The sequence below is a fragment of the Crocodylus siamensis genome, chromosome 12 (assembly GCF_052110815.1).
Source record: "Crocodylus siamensis isolate JL-2025a chromosome 12, ASM5211081v1, whole genome shotgun sequence".
Taxonomy (NCBI): domain Eukaryota; kingdom Metazoa; phylum Chordata; order Crocodylia; family Crocodylidae; genus Crocodylus; species Crocodylus siamensis.
Genome location: NC_143406.1, coordinates 6,406,527 through 6,423,598, shown reverse-complemented (window position 1 = coordinate 6,423,598; position 17,072 = coordinate 6,406,527). Strand labels below are relative to the sequence as shown.

The 17,072-nt window shown below is 43.3% G+C and overlaps 2 protein-coding genes across 2 annotated transcripts in view; both read right to left on the bottom strand.

Moving 5' to 3' along the window:
• The window catches only part of SSU72 (SSU72 homolog, RNA polymerase II CTD phosphatase), a 62,044-nt gene extending 47,805 nt beyond the window's left edge, over positions 1-14,239 (bottom strand). The window contains exon 1 of the mRNA XM_090023810.1: positions 14,040-14,239. Within this exon, the coding sequence (XP_089879936.1) occupies positions 14,040-14,119 (80 nt within the window). The 5' untranslated portion in view covers positions 14,120-14,239. The remainder of the gene's footprint in view (positions 1-14,039) is intronic.
• Positions 14,240-15,453: 1,214 nt separating this feature from the next.
• Positions 15,454-16,578, bottom strand: LOC149854533 (actin-related protein T2-like). Its single transcript, XM_090023510.1, has one exon. It carries the CDS (start codon positions 16,576-16,578, stop codon positions 15,454-15,456), a length of 1,125 nt encoding a protein of 374 aa, XP_089879636.1.
• Between the last annotated feature and the right edge of the window lie 494 nt (positions 16,579-17,072).

Here is a 17,072-nt window from a genome sequence, read left to right as displayed (position 1 = left end):
CAAGCACCCTGAAGTCTGCTGGAACAGACTGCATACTTAACTGAAAGCATCTGTGGTAAATTCATTGCAGCTAGTAGAGGAGAGGTAGTGTTTTGTTATTGGAGCCCACCCTAATCCCTGAAGAAACAGATTTCTCACATTTAAATGTTTTGAAGAGAACTGTCTAAGTCATCCTACATTTTAACTGTCAGTGCACAAACACATCTTATCTTTAACTCTATATGTTTTCAGGTATAATTTTTTTACTAAAGGGGGAAAAAAAGTCACATAGGAAAGAATTTTATAACTTATCTTGTTCACAGACATACTGCGCTACTGGAACGTGAACCAACTGCATGTCAAATTTCTTGTTCCCATCCTTTAAGTATCGCAAGTAATTTAATATTAAAGAAGCTATTTTCCTATGAAGTTGGAGAAAACCTTTTGAGACTTGCTATAGCAATATTTCGGTAAACTCTTCTGAAGCTCTCAACTCTCTACTACCTTTTTCTTTATATAATTAATACGCCTGAGCTTGCAGAGAGCCTGAGACCTTGATGACTGTTGCTTGTTAATCCCAATCAGGATAATATGGACTCTGTAATTCTCTGGTTTTACCCAAGGCAATGATACATTCAGTTTTGTTGCTACAGAATTTGTCACTTCCTTGGGCCAGCCACCTGACCTTGCACTTACTTGACTTGCCTTCTAGATACTTTCCACACAGCTAACTCCACAAGGGGCAGTAAACTAACTTATACTGCATTGTCCCTGCTTTTTTCCAAGTAGCTAGGCAGCAGGAGATCAGGGAGATGAACTAGAAAACAACCTGCTGTCATGAAACAGGAGCCAGAAGTCTATGCTGAGAGCCAGACACTGGAGAATAATCAAATCACCAGAGAGATGAGTTAGTGAAGCCAATGCAAAGTTTTCCTCCTCTGGGGGAAAAGGGGAGAGGAAGATAAGGAAAGAAAGGGAGGCTGGAATCAGACCGTCAAAACGGTCACCTAAAAAGCACAATAAAGTCACCATCAAAATAATTATTGATTTTATATGCTATAATACACAGCTATGCTTTTAAGGTTGGAAGGATAGCAATGAAGAGTATTCCATGGAAGCAAGATGAACCACTATTGCTAGGAACGTGCATCAAATAATGCAGTTCTACTGTGCCATGAAGTAAATGATGCCTTTGTAACAAAAGAGGCCAAGTGGGCTCAGGGCTAGCCTGCAGCTTTGGTGGGGAACAGTCTAGGGGGTTCAGAAAAAGCACCTGTTGCTGAAAATATTTTTGCGAGTAGTATGCCAAGATGCCCTTTTCATCCCAAGGGCAGAGGCCTTACAACAGGCTGCAGGGAATGCTCTCTGATTGGGCGTCAGTCTTTGGGTTCACGCTATAGTTTTTTAATTATTTTGTACGGCTGGCTGTACCTGGGGGAGAGAGAAAGAGGAAAGCTGACCCCTGGGAAGGAAAAGGGTAGTCCCTGGGAAGACAGAGTCTGAAGCCGAGTGGGAGTGGGGCGGACAGGAAAAACACTCCACATCTATGAACAATAAAGGATGTTTGTTTTGAAGCAGAGGAGTCTGCCCTGTTATTTGGGATATCAGCAAACCTCACAATCACCTCTTGCCTTTGAAGAAGAAAACAACCTTTTTCCAGAGCTGTCCAGGGAAACTGAGGCAGGGGTGTTACAGATTGCCAGGAAAGCCAGGGACAAAAAGGCTGGACATGGACACTGCTTCTGAGCTACTATAAAAATTACTATGGCAGCACAGAAGCAAACAGGTACAAATCTCCAATATTTGTTGCCACAACGCAAGTGACACACATTTTTACCACTTTGTTTGCTGCAGATATCCGTTTGCTTTAAGGCAAGAGAGTGCAGGAAATTCCCAGGACGTGCAGGACAGGGCCCCTGAAGCCCAGGAGCACCTACCCAGGCTTCCCTGTTTGCAGAGTTATATCCAGAATCCAACATGAGCTAAAAAGTCTTCTCCCATTTCTGTTCTCTGATTCAGTTTTTTTGGCTTATGTCCCGACTCCCCATTTAACATGTACTTCATTGCAAAGCAGAAGTGGAGCAGCTCTGGAAAAGAAGCATAAAAGTAGAAGCTGACATCTGAAGTGGACAGGCAGTGCACAAATAACTGAACTCCAGTTTGGTGCTGACACTAATAAGTTTACGCAGTAAACATAAAACTAAGGCAGTACAATTATTGAGTAAGTACCAAAAGAAATTAAATAAATAAATAAATAAAAATCTTTCGTCATGTTAGAAGCAGAGCATCATACAGGTTTTGGGTTTTTTTTTCCCGACTTTCCCCACCCCCCTTCTGATAGTCTGTTTACATCAAGGAAGAAATATCCTGAAACAGAGTTTTAGTAATGTGCAGACCTGGGGTCCAGAGGTCTAAGTAACAGCTTCTCTTGAAGTTTTTCCTGAAGTTCTTCTATGGCAGCTTTCAGGATACCTAATTAAAGGAGATGTACCTGACAATTTCAATTCCTAACAAGCAAAAGCTAAAATGTATTATTTAATTCTTCTTTTATCTTGAACATATTTCAAGGATCTTCTGAAAAAGCGTTACCAGTTAAAATTTCTCCAATTGTTAAGCATACCAATGCTTAACAACTCCCGAAGACCTAGGAGTCAAGTCTTCCTGAAACATCTGAAATAACTACTTAAAATACACTTATACAGGAGATAGCTATGCAACTTTAGCAAAATAGGTCAGCCATGCAGTGCATAGTTAGCACTATATTTAGTTACTTCCCAAATACAAATGCAGAGGCATCACTCATTACAGAACAGAAGCATTTCCAAGCATGAGACAGAGCAATAGTTGAAAAACTATGTTCCATCATTTCTAATTAGAAAAATATATATCTTTTTATTTTAAAGGCTCAGGATTACATAAGTCTTTTCTTTGACCAAAACAGTGCAAAAATAAATCTAAAATGCATTGTTAACGTTTAATAAATACACAGGTATCTACATTAGTGAAGGAAGTTCTCCAGCCAGACTAAGCATGCTTGTCTTACTTTGGCAGTCACATTATTGGCTCATAACTTACAAGCCTGGTATGCCAGGTATGTCTTCCATTCAATTACGAGCAACTCCATTCTATTAATTTAATAATTACTAACTAGTAAAAAAAAAAAAATTCTGAGCGCCAGTAAGATACAATCAACTGCCTGATACTGACTTCTAGGTCTCCTTCCTACTTAAAGAAGGGTGCGGTGGGAGGGAGACACACACAAGCTTATACTTAGTTGAATATTTGTAGAGACTTACAAGATCACAATCCATAGCTTCATGAATAGTGGGATGACAGCTCATACTTCAGTCTGGGAGTGGAGGATTTTTAAAGTTTGGCTTGCCAACTCTAAGTCTATGCCCCCTTGTCACAATTTATATATACAGTAAAATCTCTGTTATCTGGCATGGGGGGGGGTGAGGGGAGTGGCGGCAACACCCACCACATGCAAGCTTCTCCCCACACTTCATGTCTAGCTGGCTGGCAGGAAATCCCAGTTAATGGAATTTCCGGTTAGCAGAGATTTTACTGTATTAATAAAGAAGTCAATAGCAAATAAGTGCCACTAATACCTTTAACCCTGCCAGCCTGCTCAGTGCCCTTGAAATCATAAGAAATGCACTGCAGAAAATGTTGTTGGGTATCAGAAACTAGAAGAATTTTTCCATTAGCCTGTCAAAGAATAAAGGTGTAAGGAATCTAAATGAAGTGTCTTGTCAGTGTTGTCAGTAGGTAGAAGCATCTGGATTTATAATTCTGTGGTGATTTCTGAAAAGAGATTTCAAGAGTGTGGCTTGGTCTCTGCTTTGGAGATCCAGCCTTGCATCTTCATTGAAATATCAAACCCTGAAAGAAGAGAGCAAACTGTTACAGTGAAGAAATCATCAAGTTCTAAAACAAGGTTATCATATCTCCTGAGATACAGAGCAGGAGACCCAAGGATGTTTTTGAGCAAACCAGCCTTCAGTGTCTTAACTCCTGGTTCATCATACAGCTAACAGGAAAGAGTAAAACAATTCAGGTTTAATTTTCTGTGCATCAGATCACATCCCCTCTCCTCCCCCCCCACAGGGGCCGAGTGCTCTCTCCCCTCCTAGTTCTTAAAAAAAACTCCTAGCACAGACTGTAAAAAGAGACAATATTTCATTCTTACTTCTGATGTACTGTCACACCCCTATCAAGCCATTGTTTCTTCTACTTAAGTATTTATCCTATCCTGATCTTTGATCCACTATCTCTTCTTACACTTTTCTCTTCTCCAATAAGTGTGCAGGTAGGTGTTGCTATTTGTATGCAACAGGACCAGCAGCAAGAATGAAAGTGGCCTCATCCTGGGTAGTTTCATTCTGCTGGGTCATGGGTAGCTAGCTGGGAGCAGACAAAAGTAGAGAAATCCAATGCCTAATGGAGACAGGAAAATTTGTTTCTCCTTTCCTCTCCTCATTTGCAGAACCTAGTATCTGTACACTTTTTGCCCAAGCATTTTCAATGTAAAGCAGATTAGATTCATTTTATTGTGCTTAATGGACAACAGAAACAAATACAGGCAAAATGTTAATGAGGATAATCAAACTATTCTGTTTCTGTAAATTTGCTGCATAACCATATTAAGATCAGATCTATTTTGCAGCCAAAATACATGCATCTAATTTCTACCTGTGGGATCCCAGACAAGTGTTTATTACAGGAATTACTCCTCAGAAGAGCAAAAGTCCATTTCTCATTCTTCAGACATGAAAATTCAAGGTTTATCCAATTAGTGGGCAGCAGTGTATTTACCTCTACTTCAAAGTCACCCAATGGTCTTACAAAAAAGTGAAATGATAGGCATTAATCATCATGTTTGCATCAACTTTAATTCCTGAAACTACAGTAGCCAATAAGAGGCTTTTAAATCTATAGGAACAGGTTCTTTTGAGAATCAATTCTATTAATAAATAAGAAATCATTAACATCAGTACACCAAATTAAAAAAAAAAAAAAGGTTAGGAAAATCAGTCTCCCTGGTAAACGCCACCTAGAAAGTCTACGCACTTGTATCACAAGATTCTGCCAGCTGAGCTCTACTGACCAAAGGTCTGAAAAGCTCATTTTCCATAGCGGAGTCTGATGTGCCAGAAAAATTCCAGTATGAACTCTGTTCTTTGGCTAAAAGAGGCTTCTTTCGTGTGGAGAAGTTGGGATGGCTCTGTCCACACCACACAGCTCAGCCACCAGTGTATGCACCTCCACCACAGTTAAGGCAGAAGACATAACTTAAAAATAAGTGTGTGAAGTAGGCAGTTTGAATCTGTACAGCTTTTACAGAAGTGAGCTCTCATCCTTCTTTCTTCCAACACCAATGCCTGTTCTGCACACATCACTTCAACCAGCTGGCAGGATTTTACAAGAGTTTTTCCCTTAAGACAATGGCTCAGATGAGGGCTTTGGTACCCTACACGTCTTTTTTTCTCTTCCTCTCCCAGGGTACAACAGAACTGTGATGAACAAGCCATCTGCAAAATGTTTCCTCCTTGCTCTCTCCCTGCAGTACCACTAACTGTACTGAATTGGCCAGGGTGCAAACATACTGGCTTCAGCACAGCATTTACAAACCCACTTCTCCTGAAAGGTTTGAGCTATGCCAAAGCAGTTCTCATATCTCCTAGAACTCACGATGTAAACCTCCATTAGCAAGGCTTCCCACACCAAGACCTGAGGTTCTGAAGCATTTTAACCATTTTAGCCTTCCTTCCTCAAATTAAGTGCAGCTCTCAAGTTTAGAAATCTTGGTACTAGATGCCAAAGTACATCCTGGTGTGCAATTTACAGGACAAGGCTCTGCTACCTGGAAATAATTGAAAATGTTTCAGCACATTACGGTAACTATGAAAAAAAGGCTCCATCAGCTCTGGAAGCTGTTTTCCAGAGTCACTGTCTGCTAAGTAGCAGAACAAATTTGAATGAGTGCATCAAGTATTTGCTATTTAGTAACTAGCAATGACTTTCATTACCATAAAACACAAACATTTACTTTAGGAAGTAATTTAGAGTCTTACTGAATCAACATATGGAAAACCTTAGGTGGCACACACACACTATCTACAGCAAGAGTACATGGTATGCTAACATCCCCCCGACAGTGCTCACAACTTCTGAAAATGCCCAGTGCCTAGGCATTAAGAGGTAGATCTAGAGATGCAAACAGTTTTCACTAACATTTGCTACAGTTATGGCTGAATTGGATGTCCTGGTTGTCAAAGTGACATTTGGGCACTTACAAAAGGTTGTTTCTGGGACATGCATACGTAGTGGTTTACCTACAGAGCTGCATGTACCAAGGAGGAACCCCTAACTTTCAGCCCCAAAGTTGAGAGGGTAGAGAACTCACTTCGGAAGCTGGAGACATAAGGTTTTAGGTCTCCCCTGCCCAAAGATTTGAACCTGGATCCCTCTAGTTTCCCAGAACAACACTCTAATCTCCCACCAGGAGTAAGAAGTTACTCAGGCCCTGCTTCAGCACTGGCAAGTCACTGGTGGAGAGCAGTGCAGGGGGAAATTTCTGCCTCAATGGCCGCGTCCAGATGAGTGCAGCCATGCAGCGTGTGGTGAGCCCCACCAGCAGCACCATACACTGCACATTCAGGTGTTCCCTGTGCTACAAGGTGGTGGTGGGGTGTTCATTTTACTCTGGGAGATCTCATGGGGGGGGGAAATGCGGGGTGACATACAAGGACAGAGCACACTGCCCAAAACCAGAGCCTGGCTAGCCAGAGCCATGCACCAGCTACCAGCCAGGCTCCAAGAGACAAGATTGCCATGACTGCAGCCCCAGAAAGCCCCCAACATAAGATTGCTAGAGCCAGCACATTCACTGGCCCTAGCCTCCCCTACCAGAGGTAACCTGCCATGCACCAAATAGCACGTGCCACAGGCATTTCCCAGGGACAAGTAGCAGCAGCACAAGATGTTCCACTGCCTCTTGACCCCAGGGAAACAAATGTCCACACTCATGTGGATGTGACCAATGAGACCAAGGCACCAGGATAGAAACCCAGGGTCCCCACCCTTCCACAGCGACAGCCATCTCACTGAAAACCACACATCCTTCGGTTTGTTTTCTTCCTTCTCTCCCCACACGTCTCCCCTCTTTCAGCTGCCCAAAGCTCCCACTTCAAAACAACACTGGAGAATTCAATATAAACTGTAGAAGGGCATAAATAATACCCAACCTACGGTATAGTTGTCAGAGCCTGGTGCTAGGAAGTCAGAAAGACAGGTTCAAACCTTACTCTAAGCAAATGCCCTAATCGCTCACCTAATGACAGGGCTAGGAATGGGTTTAGGCCACCTACATTTTCAGGTCTTGGATATCAGCACGCATCCACAGGGTGCACACGTGCATTTGCATAGCCCTGTACATACCTGGCTAGTGCATAGCCTACTGCACATGCTTAATCATGCAATGCACATCCCATCCCCACTCGCTGCTAGGAACAGAAACCCAACCCATGCATGTCAGAAATCCCACTTTGATGACTAAAAAATTACCACTTAATTGACTAAAATCGAACAGAATTCCACCTTATGAGCAGAGATGGGAAAAAATCAATAACTTTACACACATAAACCAGGACTCAGCAGGTACTTAGACAGCAGAAGGCAGTCTTGACATCACTGGGAGTACTCAAACATGTAGCAGGCACACACTGAAGTACCTTGCTGAATCAGAGAAGGATTCTAACATGCTTTGCAAAGAAAAATTACTATTTCTGGGCTGGAGCACAACAGCTGGCAGCAGCTCTAGATGCCAGTGGTGAATCAACAACACTTGAAACAGGACAAAGATGTCCTTCTAGAAGGCTAGGGATTGATGGCACCAGAAGAGGGAAAACAGAGTTTGGATCTAAGGAGATGAGTAAAAGACTCAACGGAAGTTCTGACCTTGGTCAATGTTCTGGACTCTCGCAAGGTTTTGCGTTATAAAACTGAAAACTCAGTTAAGTTTCAACTCAAACTTATGCAGAGTTCTCTCTCAAATGAGTAATACCAAACCCCAGTAAAGGGAAGGCTTAGTGTAATTAGGTGTTAATATTACTGACCAGTAACTTTCTTTAGGAGGAAATTTGAGTGATGATTCTGGACAAGTTTTAATATATCTACCATCACAGTAGGTACGAGAATACCAAAGATAAACGCTTCGGTTTTTTTTCAGACCAAGCTGACAAAAACTGGTATCATGAAGCCAATGTACATATTACTCTTAAAAATCACATTGTATCAGGGCTTTTGGCTGTAGTCATGTTGGTCTAAAGACATAAGCAAGCAAGGTTCTTTGGGTAGATGTGATATCTTTTATTAGACCAAAAGATTAAAGATATCACATCTACCCACAAAGCCTTGCCTGCATTTTATCACAAACTATCTTGTGAAAATAAGCATATCATTAATTGATTTTGATTGCAAAATATTCATAAAGTTGCCAACTCCTTCTATTTCAATATGCCACTTGCCAAAGTAATGAGTTTTGTTAAATAAACCACATTAGCTTAAGAATCTAATAAATCATGCTGACATTTGCTCCTTCCTCAGTGATGCCAAGCTAAGCTCAGTTTTTAAATGTGGTTTGTTTGTTGGTTGGGGGGTGGGGGGGCTGGAAACTAAGAGATAATTTAGCTGATAAAAAGGTAAGTACTCTTCATTTAATTCAGGTGCCAACAGCAGACATGCACTCCATCAGTACTGAAACTGAAGCCATTCCCAGTAAATTGCGCTTGGCTGAACTTTCATTTCTCTTACTCAGTTAAACTGCATTATATGATTCAGTGAGCTTCCATTAGAAGGATTTTAACTCTCACTGTTTGCCACCCATAATAATAATATTATTATTAACATCTCCCAACCCAAATCAAACTTTCTAACACTGAACTCATATAAAGGAGAATGTACATGTAGCACATAAACCCTTCTTCAGAACTACACTTTGCATAGAGTAGTATTAGCTATCTGTATAAAATCCTAATTCTAAGAGAATGAGATAATGTAGCAACATTATCTGGAAGATTAACAAACAATACACACAGAGATGCTAAAACAGGTCACACTTACACACTTGATGTTGTACAATACATTTTATAAATTCCCGTACACAAGACACACGAATTTGGAAGTTACCATCTGAAAACTATTTGTTGATCCTTGTACCATTAAATGACTCCTCCCTCTTTCCCGCTCCTGCAGAATTGCAGCCAGCCTGGAAGCTGTTCAGTAATGAGAAAATGGATAATAGTGCAAGCTTCTAAATACTGTTTTGTAAACTTAGTCCAATTCCTTTAGTTTCATTTCCACTGCCCTTCCCTGCAAGATTCACTCAGCAAATTGCTTCAACTAATAATTTTAAGCAACACGCCATAGAAGTTGTATTTCATCTGTAGGGTGCATCTTTTCAGTGTTCTGTTACTTCAAGGTAGATTTTGATTTCCTAGCTCTCAAAGGGCTTCCTAGCTCTCAATGGGATTCCCTGGCTGCTGGGGGAACACTGACAGGTTCCAATTAAACTGGAGAAGCCATTCCCTTTTAAGGCTGAACGCTCTTTGCTGTAGGACAAGAAACAGAGGCCGAGTTCAGTCATCGAGTCTCCTGGACCGGAAGCTTCCAACTCAATAACCGACCTATCAGGAACTGAAAGGAACCGCTGCAGTTATTCTTGTGCCTGCAAGCTGGAAGCTTCAGACTGCTTCTTTCCTAGTTAATTTAATCTCTCAGTGGCTCAGCACACTTTCTGTATTCACTGCTGTGGTATGCATGTATGAACACATTCAAGCTGAAATGTATACAGTACTAGCTATTTATAAAAATCAGCAAGTGCTCTGTCGTGAAGACTACTGTGTAAGTAGCACATTTCTACATATACTGTATTTGGCAACAATACTCTACTGAGTAAGGGAGATTTCTGATATTAGACTTTTTAGAAAAAATAAGCAATTCAGAATCATAACACCATAGATGTCCCTATTCTGTGTAAATATGGGACTTCATCATCACCTTCCCCGTCCCTCCCCCATTTTCTTCTGTTGTGTGGTTTGTTGTTGTTGCTGCTCTTAACCAATCATCAATGGTCAAATCCTGCCTCAGCTAAACTTTCCAAAATGCCTTATGAGAAGTGTCGTCTTATGCACTGGTACAGAGCAGCATGAAAGCAGCACCAGTCCCATTCCAGGCCTTTGGAAATGACAGCTGTGCAAATAGTTACATAATGATTGATTCAGACTACTGTTACATGATCCAACTGCATTCAGATGAGTTTCTCAAGCAGCAAGAAGTCCATTTCCATTAGGATTCCTCAGTGACAACGTAGAAAGATGCTTTCCCTTCCTCCAAAATGGTTACTGCTCTTTACACAAAGAACAATTTAAATCAGGTAGCATCAATTGTCTTGAGTCTGGTAGGCTATTTGTTACTTAGTTCTTCCGATCCAAAACAGAAAAGATACTCCACTAGAATGTGCGTGTACACACACTGAAGTACTTTTATTCAATTTGCAAAAGTTACTCAGTAATCACCCTCCAGGTCTTTATGCAGTATTGCTACATAAAGGTAAAATGCTGTCCAAGTAAACAAGTTGTCATCATGCTGTAGCTTTATTTTAAATGAAAATTATGAAAGTAATTACAGCATATGATGAGCCAAGACTTGACTTTGAATGGTTACAGATGAACATCTGGGCGTGGTAATTTTTACAACATGATTAAGTCATTTCTATTCAGTCATTTTTGTTTTCTATTTCAAAATGTAACAGGAACAGGACTACCTATCCAAAAAACTTGAGACTTCCACATCTTTTATAACCATAGTGGTATAGTGGTAAGAAGTATATAAAGTACTAGCTGTACCTTGGGACATTAGGAAAGTCATCAAAGACTAAAAGAAAGCTAGTAGAGTTCTCGCAGAAGGCATCAAGGAAGGTAAGCAGCCAAAGACAAGAGTTAAGAAAAACACAGATTCACTTTCCAAGAAGCATGTGACAGGACAAGGCTACAAAGAATGTCAGGTTTGAGAAACTTATCACCTGAGAAACCAAGCTAAATTATAACTGAACTCGCTCCCTACTACAAGGAAGCTGCTGTGTTGCAATGTAAAAGGATTGAGACTTTTACAATAATGGTGGGGGGAAGGAGAGGAGGGGAAGAAGGCTTGTCCTCCAAGGAATTCATAAACAATATGCTTGGCAATACTAAATTAAGTTCTCATTTTATGAAAGACTTATGGATCTTCAAGTTTTAACCCTTTCTGAAAAAAAGAAGGTATTTAAAATGATCAAGTCCGAGTCATCCCAAAGTAAAACTTCTGTATGCAATGACACTGTGAGCCCCCACAAGGAAAAAAACTGTAAAATGAACCAGAAAAATGAGATATGGAACTGTCATTTCTAAGTCTATAACAGGCAGCTACAAAGATTTTAGCAAAGTAGTCTCCCTTTTGTACAAAGTTGTTTGAAACAAATGGTACTTGTATATGTTAAAAAGGATAAAGCATGAGAAGTCTCTTACAAGAAAACTGTAGAAAAATTATGATTATGTGTTCTGAATTCTAGTGCTGCACACAGAAACACACAGCTGATTACATCAATTATTTCATTTAGATGGAGTGTATAGAAAATAAATATTATGTTTTATAGAAATGTAAAATGAGTAAGCTATTTTGCTTGATGGTTTCAGAACGAACATGTTTTGTTATCATCAAAAAATGAACTCAGATACAGTTTTATTATCTATCTATTATCAGGCAGGACAGAAACGATATGAAACGGAATGAATTTTAAAATACTGCAGTAGATTCAAACATTTCTTCCATATATTACGGACTATTATAAACATTACTGCTGGCCAAGTGAAAAGATATTTATAAGGAAAAATGGGCTTTAAACAAAGTCTTTTAAATAAGTTGCACATTAAGTCCTAAAATATAAATACCGAAACTAGGTAAGTTTAAAAAAAGGATTAAAGACACTATTTTGAAAGTGCAGAAGAAACATCTCCAGTACTATAGCAAAGCCCCTTGGCAAAGATGGAGTTTATTATGTTTCCAAAACGAAGTAATTTTTAAATAAATTATGGGATGCAACAGTTTTGGACACACACACACCCCTCCTACTCCCCCCCACCTGCAAGCATTGCATTTTAAAAAGCTGTTCAAAGTTACATTTTTAGAATGGATTTTAACACAATGCTGATCTTTTCAGAGGGCCACTGTCCTGTGGTTTTATAAAAGTAATCTTTCCATCTTAAGAGGGTATTTTAAATGTCTGTAATAGCTCTGTTTAAATTAAATATCTCCATGCATTGTTTGCTGCAATATTTTAACAGCACTGTACTTTGGAAAGATGAGTTAAGTGTGGTGTAACACTAAATTGGCAAGATGGCCTGGATGACCCAATATGATTTCCCCTGAGTTGTTATTTTACAACCACAAACTGAAGTCTTGGAAAATAAATGTTTTCCACTGTGTAAGCCAGTAAGAAGAAAAACATCAGAAGTGGAAAGTAGAAAAAAGTAGTAAAAAAAAAAAAGTAACCCATCTAATTTATCTGAGCTGAGAACACAAGGCACTCCCCCACCCCATTTTTTTTTAAAGAGATATATTTGGAGTGTAACCGTTTAATACCAATTTAAAGGAGTTAACTGTGTGCACAAGTTTTGTTTTCCATAAGCTTATTTTCAAAAATCTAAGAGTAGAAGAGATATTCTCCCTTTTCCTTCTTCTTTTAAAAGATTAATGTTTCAGCACATTTCTTTGTGCCACTGACTACAAAGAAACTGCAAAGCACTGGACAGCTGACAGTAACTTTGTGTTTATTCTGCCATCCCAGTTGAAGAAAGCTGGTGCTTAATCTACTTCCGTTTGTCTATGACGTGTCAATTGACCCTACCTGCTACGTTGGAGGAGCTCAGAGAAGTAGGAGCAAGCCCACAACCGGGTGTTAAAAGCCAGCCAGTTTAACAAAAAAGGCTATTTGCTTTTAGCCACGAGGACGTGGCCTTGATGCACCAGCAGCAGCAGCAGAGATGTGTCTCATGCTACTATTGTCGGAGTTCAGCCTGCACCAGCCTTGCCAGCTGCCCTGCACCAAGATGGCTGCCCGCACCCAGCACACCCACCAGCTTCTCTTTTCCAGCACCAAGATCCCCTTTCTCCCACAGTGGGCACTGAGCCCAGACCTGCAATGGGGGAAACTCAGCAACCCACTTTCTGGCTGTTCACTTTTCCCCCCTTCTTTCCACGGAGTTCAGAGTGGAAAACACGTCCAGGCCTGAGCCCTACCAGCTGCTCCCTGCAAAGGGGAGTAAAAAAAGCCCCTTTACAAACACCTGGGCAGACTCCAGGCCTCATCCCACCCACCCTATGATTTGAAATGGGTGGGGGGGAAGAATCAGGCCATTTTAGAAGCCCCCTTAAGTGCCCGAGCAGGGTCCAGCACTCCCCCCACCTGCCCTATGATTTTTGGTGGTTAAGGCCATTTTAGGGGTCCCCTTAAGCATCTGAGCAGGCTCCAGGGCTCATCCCACCCAGCCTACGATTTGGGGGGGGGGGGGGGAATTAATGCTGTTTTAAGGCACACCTTAAATGCCTGGGCAGGCTCCAGGGCTCATCCTACCCACCCTACCATTTGAGGGGGCTAAGGCCATTTAGGGCCCCCCCCCACCCTACAATTTGGGGGGGGGGGTTAAGACAATTTTAGAGTCCCCTTAAGTGCCTGAGCAGGCTCCAGCGCTCACTCCACCCACCAATGATTTTAAGGGGGGGGGTTAAAGCCACTTTAGGGACCCCCTTAAATGTCTGGGCAGACTCCAGGCCTCACCCCACCCACCCTATAATTAGGGGGGTGTTAAAACCATTTTAGGGCCTCCCTATCATGGGGGGGGGTCAAGGCTATTTTAGGGGCCTGGGCAGGCTCCAGGGCTCGCCCCCATGCCGAGGCCCGGGGAAGCCTGGGGGGGGCACGTCCGGCCAGGCCAGGCCCGGCCCAGGCGCGGCGGCAGTACCTGAGGATGTTGTGCGCCTCCATGCTGCGGTTCTGGTTGCTGGAGCAGACCACTGCGACGCGGAGCGGCGAGGAGGGCATGGCGGCGCGGGGAGAAGCCCGGCTCCGTCCCGCAGCACTCGGGCCCGTCCGGCTCCGCCTGGTGCTCGCACAAAATGGCGTCCGCGGCCCCTCGGCGGGCGTCACCCGCCCCGCACCAGCGAGAGCGCGACGCAGAGCGGACGCCGGCCAGGACCGTCGAGAGCGGAGCGCAAGAGAGAGCGCCGCCCGGGGGTAAGTCCTCCAGCCATAGAGACGGGCGGAAGCGAGGAGAGTCCGCCTCGGCGCTGAGTGCGAGCGCTGCCCTAGTGGCGCAGGGCGGAGGGGATGTCCTTTGCTTCGCACGTGGCTCCGGGGAAGGGGCAGAGCTTGGAACCGTCGGTTCGAGCCCTAGGGGAGGCAACAGGCTCCCCTGGGTGTTTGCTCCATTTCAGCCTGGCCTTTAAGGGCCTAGGACCCTCTCTGAGCTTCTGGAAGCGGGAGGGTGTCACATATACCACTGGCCCTATGTAGCTGACTCAGGAGCAGGTCTCAGCCTTCTCTGTACCAGGACCCATTTGTGACCAGCACCAGATAAGGCTTAAGCTACAATTTGGGGCCTGTAAATAAGCAAAAAAAAATGTCATTCTAACATGACAAAAACAGACACATATATATGCACAATTATTATATTGAGTTCATCCATTTGTGCAAAAATGAATTATCATAATCTCAAAATGTCATTAAAAACCCATTTTCGTGGATTATTTTTATCGTATGGGGCCTCTTAAAATGGACACGTCATAATCCGGCATGGCTCCTGACCTGCTGCCCCTTGTGTGTGGGGCAGGGGGTGGGTGTGTGGGACACGGGAGCCCCCAAACAGCCCCTCCCAGGCAGGATCTCTGCCAGCCTGCAAGAGAAAAGCCAGCTGTTTCCCACCTTTTTCTCTTTTAAAGTTTGTTCATGACCCTTTCATATATTCTTGCGACCCACTTTTGAGTTGTGACCCATGGGGTTGAGAAATGCTGCCCTAAAGAAGTGGCATCCTTTGGGAGCAGAGGCCTGGTGCTGCATCTCGTGGGGGATTTACATTGCCCCCCCCCAACCAGGAGCATCAGGCCTCTCTGCGCAGGTGCAGGTGACTGCACAAAGCACAGGTCACCTGCAGGGAGTTAATTCCCTCGCTGGCCACAGCAGTCACTGCAGTAGGTGACTTGATCTCCTTTATTGTAATGGAAGGCTCCCAAAGTCATCAGGCACCTCTGCAAGACACACGCAGGCTGCACGTATTGCCCATTTCTTCTCTTTTATTCCATTGCCATCGCCCAAAGAAATTAGACTTTCTCCCCTCAGCACTTAAATACAATTCTCAATGGCCCTTCTTTTCAGGCCGCTTAAAAGCATTTTCTGTGGACCACAGGGGGTCCAAATTCCCCGTATTCCCCAGCAGTGACCCACATTGACACAAAGGAGGCCAGATGACTAATAATGGAAGCACCCATCCATGCAGAGCATCTCCTATGAGGAGTTGCTACAATCCTAACAGGAACTCCTTGAGGGGCTTGCTGCTCTATCTCTTTAAAGACCCTCTCATCCAGTCCCTGGAGAAGGGACGAGCCCCCGGTCAGCACCACATTCCCATAGAGATGGTGGCAAATATCCCGATCACACTTCTTAATGCTGTTGGAAATCATGGTGTGAATCCCCGGTGTATCAGTGCCAATGGTGATGGGCATGAAAAGGATTTCTGGTGCTCTGCAAAGATGAAGACCAATTCTGACAGTATTTCCATCCGGGAGTTTATAATCTCGCAGGACTTCCTCTGGCCTTCTCTTCATTTCTTGACTCCAGTCCAAAGCTACATAGCAAAACTTCTCCTTGATGTCCTTTGCAACATTTCTTTTGCCCCTGCTCAGGAAGAAATGGTCACCTGCTGACAGGAGCCGCACAAGGTATTTGGTGATATCCCTGCCCGCGACATTCAGCCTGGACACAGCGTGGGGTAAGCAGTGCCCTTCATAGATGGGGACTGTGTGGGTAACTCCATCCCCGCTGTCCATCACCAATCCCGTAGTACGGGCGGACGCGTACAGTGCCAGTGTAGCCTGGACGGACACATACAGAGCCGGTACCTTAAAACGCTCAAACAACAATTCAGTCATTTTCTCTCGATTCTGAAGCGGGTTCATTGGTGGCTCTGTCATTACAACTGGCCTTTCGCTGGGATTTATCCCCAGCTCCTGCTTATAGATGTGTCTCCAGAGCTTCTCCATGTCATCCCAGGAGGTCACTATGCCACGCTCAATGGGATACTTCAACAATAGGCCAGCCTGTTTGGATAAGGCTCCTTCTCCAAGGCAGTAGTCCTGGCCAGCTCCAGCCGCTTTTGCTTTTGGATGACCAATCACTGAAGTGACAACTGACCTTGGTGTAGGCTCTCCTGCGACACCAGCTTTACACGACCCGGATCCATTGTCAAAAATCACAGCGGGGGTTTGTAAGACTCTTGAATCAGACATTGCACCAGGAACAAAAGGATGAAGCTGCTAAGAAGGGGGTTCAGTTATTTCTTTTTCTTCCTTGAAACTTAGAAGCCAGAATCCTCGAGACGAATTCTAGACCCCTGAGGTCACAAAATAAGAGCAGAAGCAACAGTGCTTGGCACGTTGATGGCGCTTTCTATTCAAGGATTTTGACCATCTGTCCAAAGGTGCCAAAACGTTATCCTCTCCATTTTACAGATGGAAAAACAAGGCACAGAGAAGGTAAGTGGCTTCCCTGAGATCACCTTGGGTGCCAGTGGCTAGTCCTCAGATAAGCCCCAGATATCACAATTTCCACTCCTCTGCTCTAGCCGTGAGACGACGTGCCTTTCCCCAACTAAGACCAGAAACTTGCTTGAGCATAAAACAGGGACTTGATGCAAGAATCCCCGGGTTATCGTCTCTGGTCTATCCGACGCAGGAAGGCACAGCAGATGGTCATCAGCCTCTTCTAACTAAATCTTTATTAA

Bases quoted from the DNA above. Each gene is read 5' to 3' on its own strand.
- LOC149854533 (XM_090023510.1), bottom strand. From the start codon at position 16,578: ATGTCTGATTCAAGAGTCTTACAAACCCCCGCTGTGATTTTTGACAAT.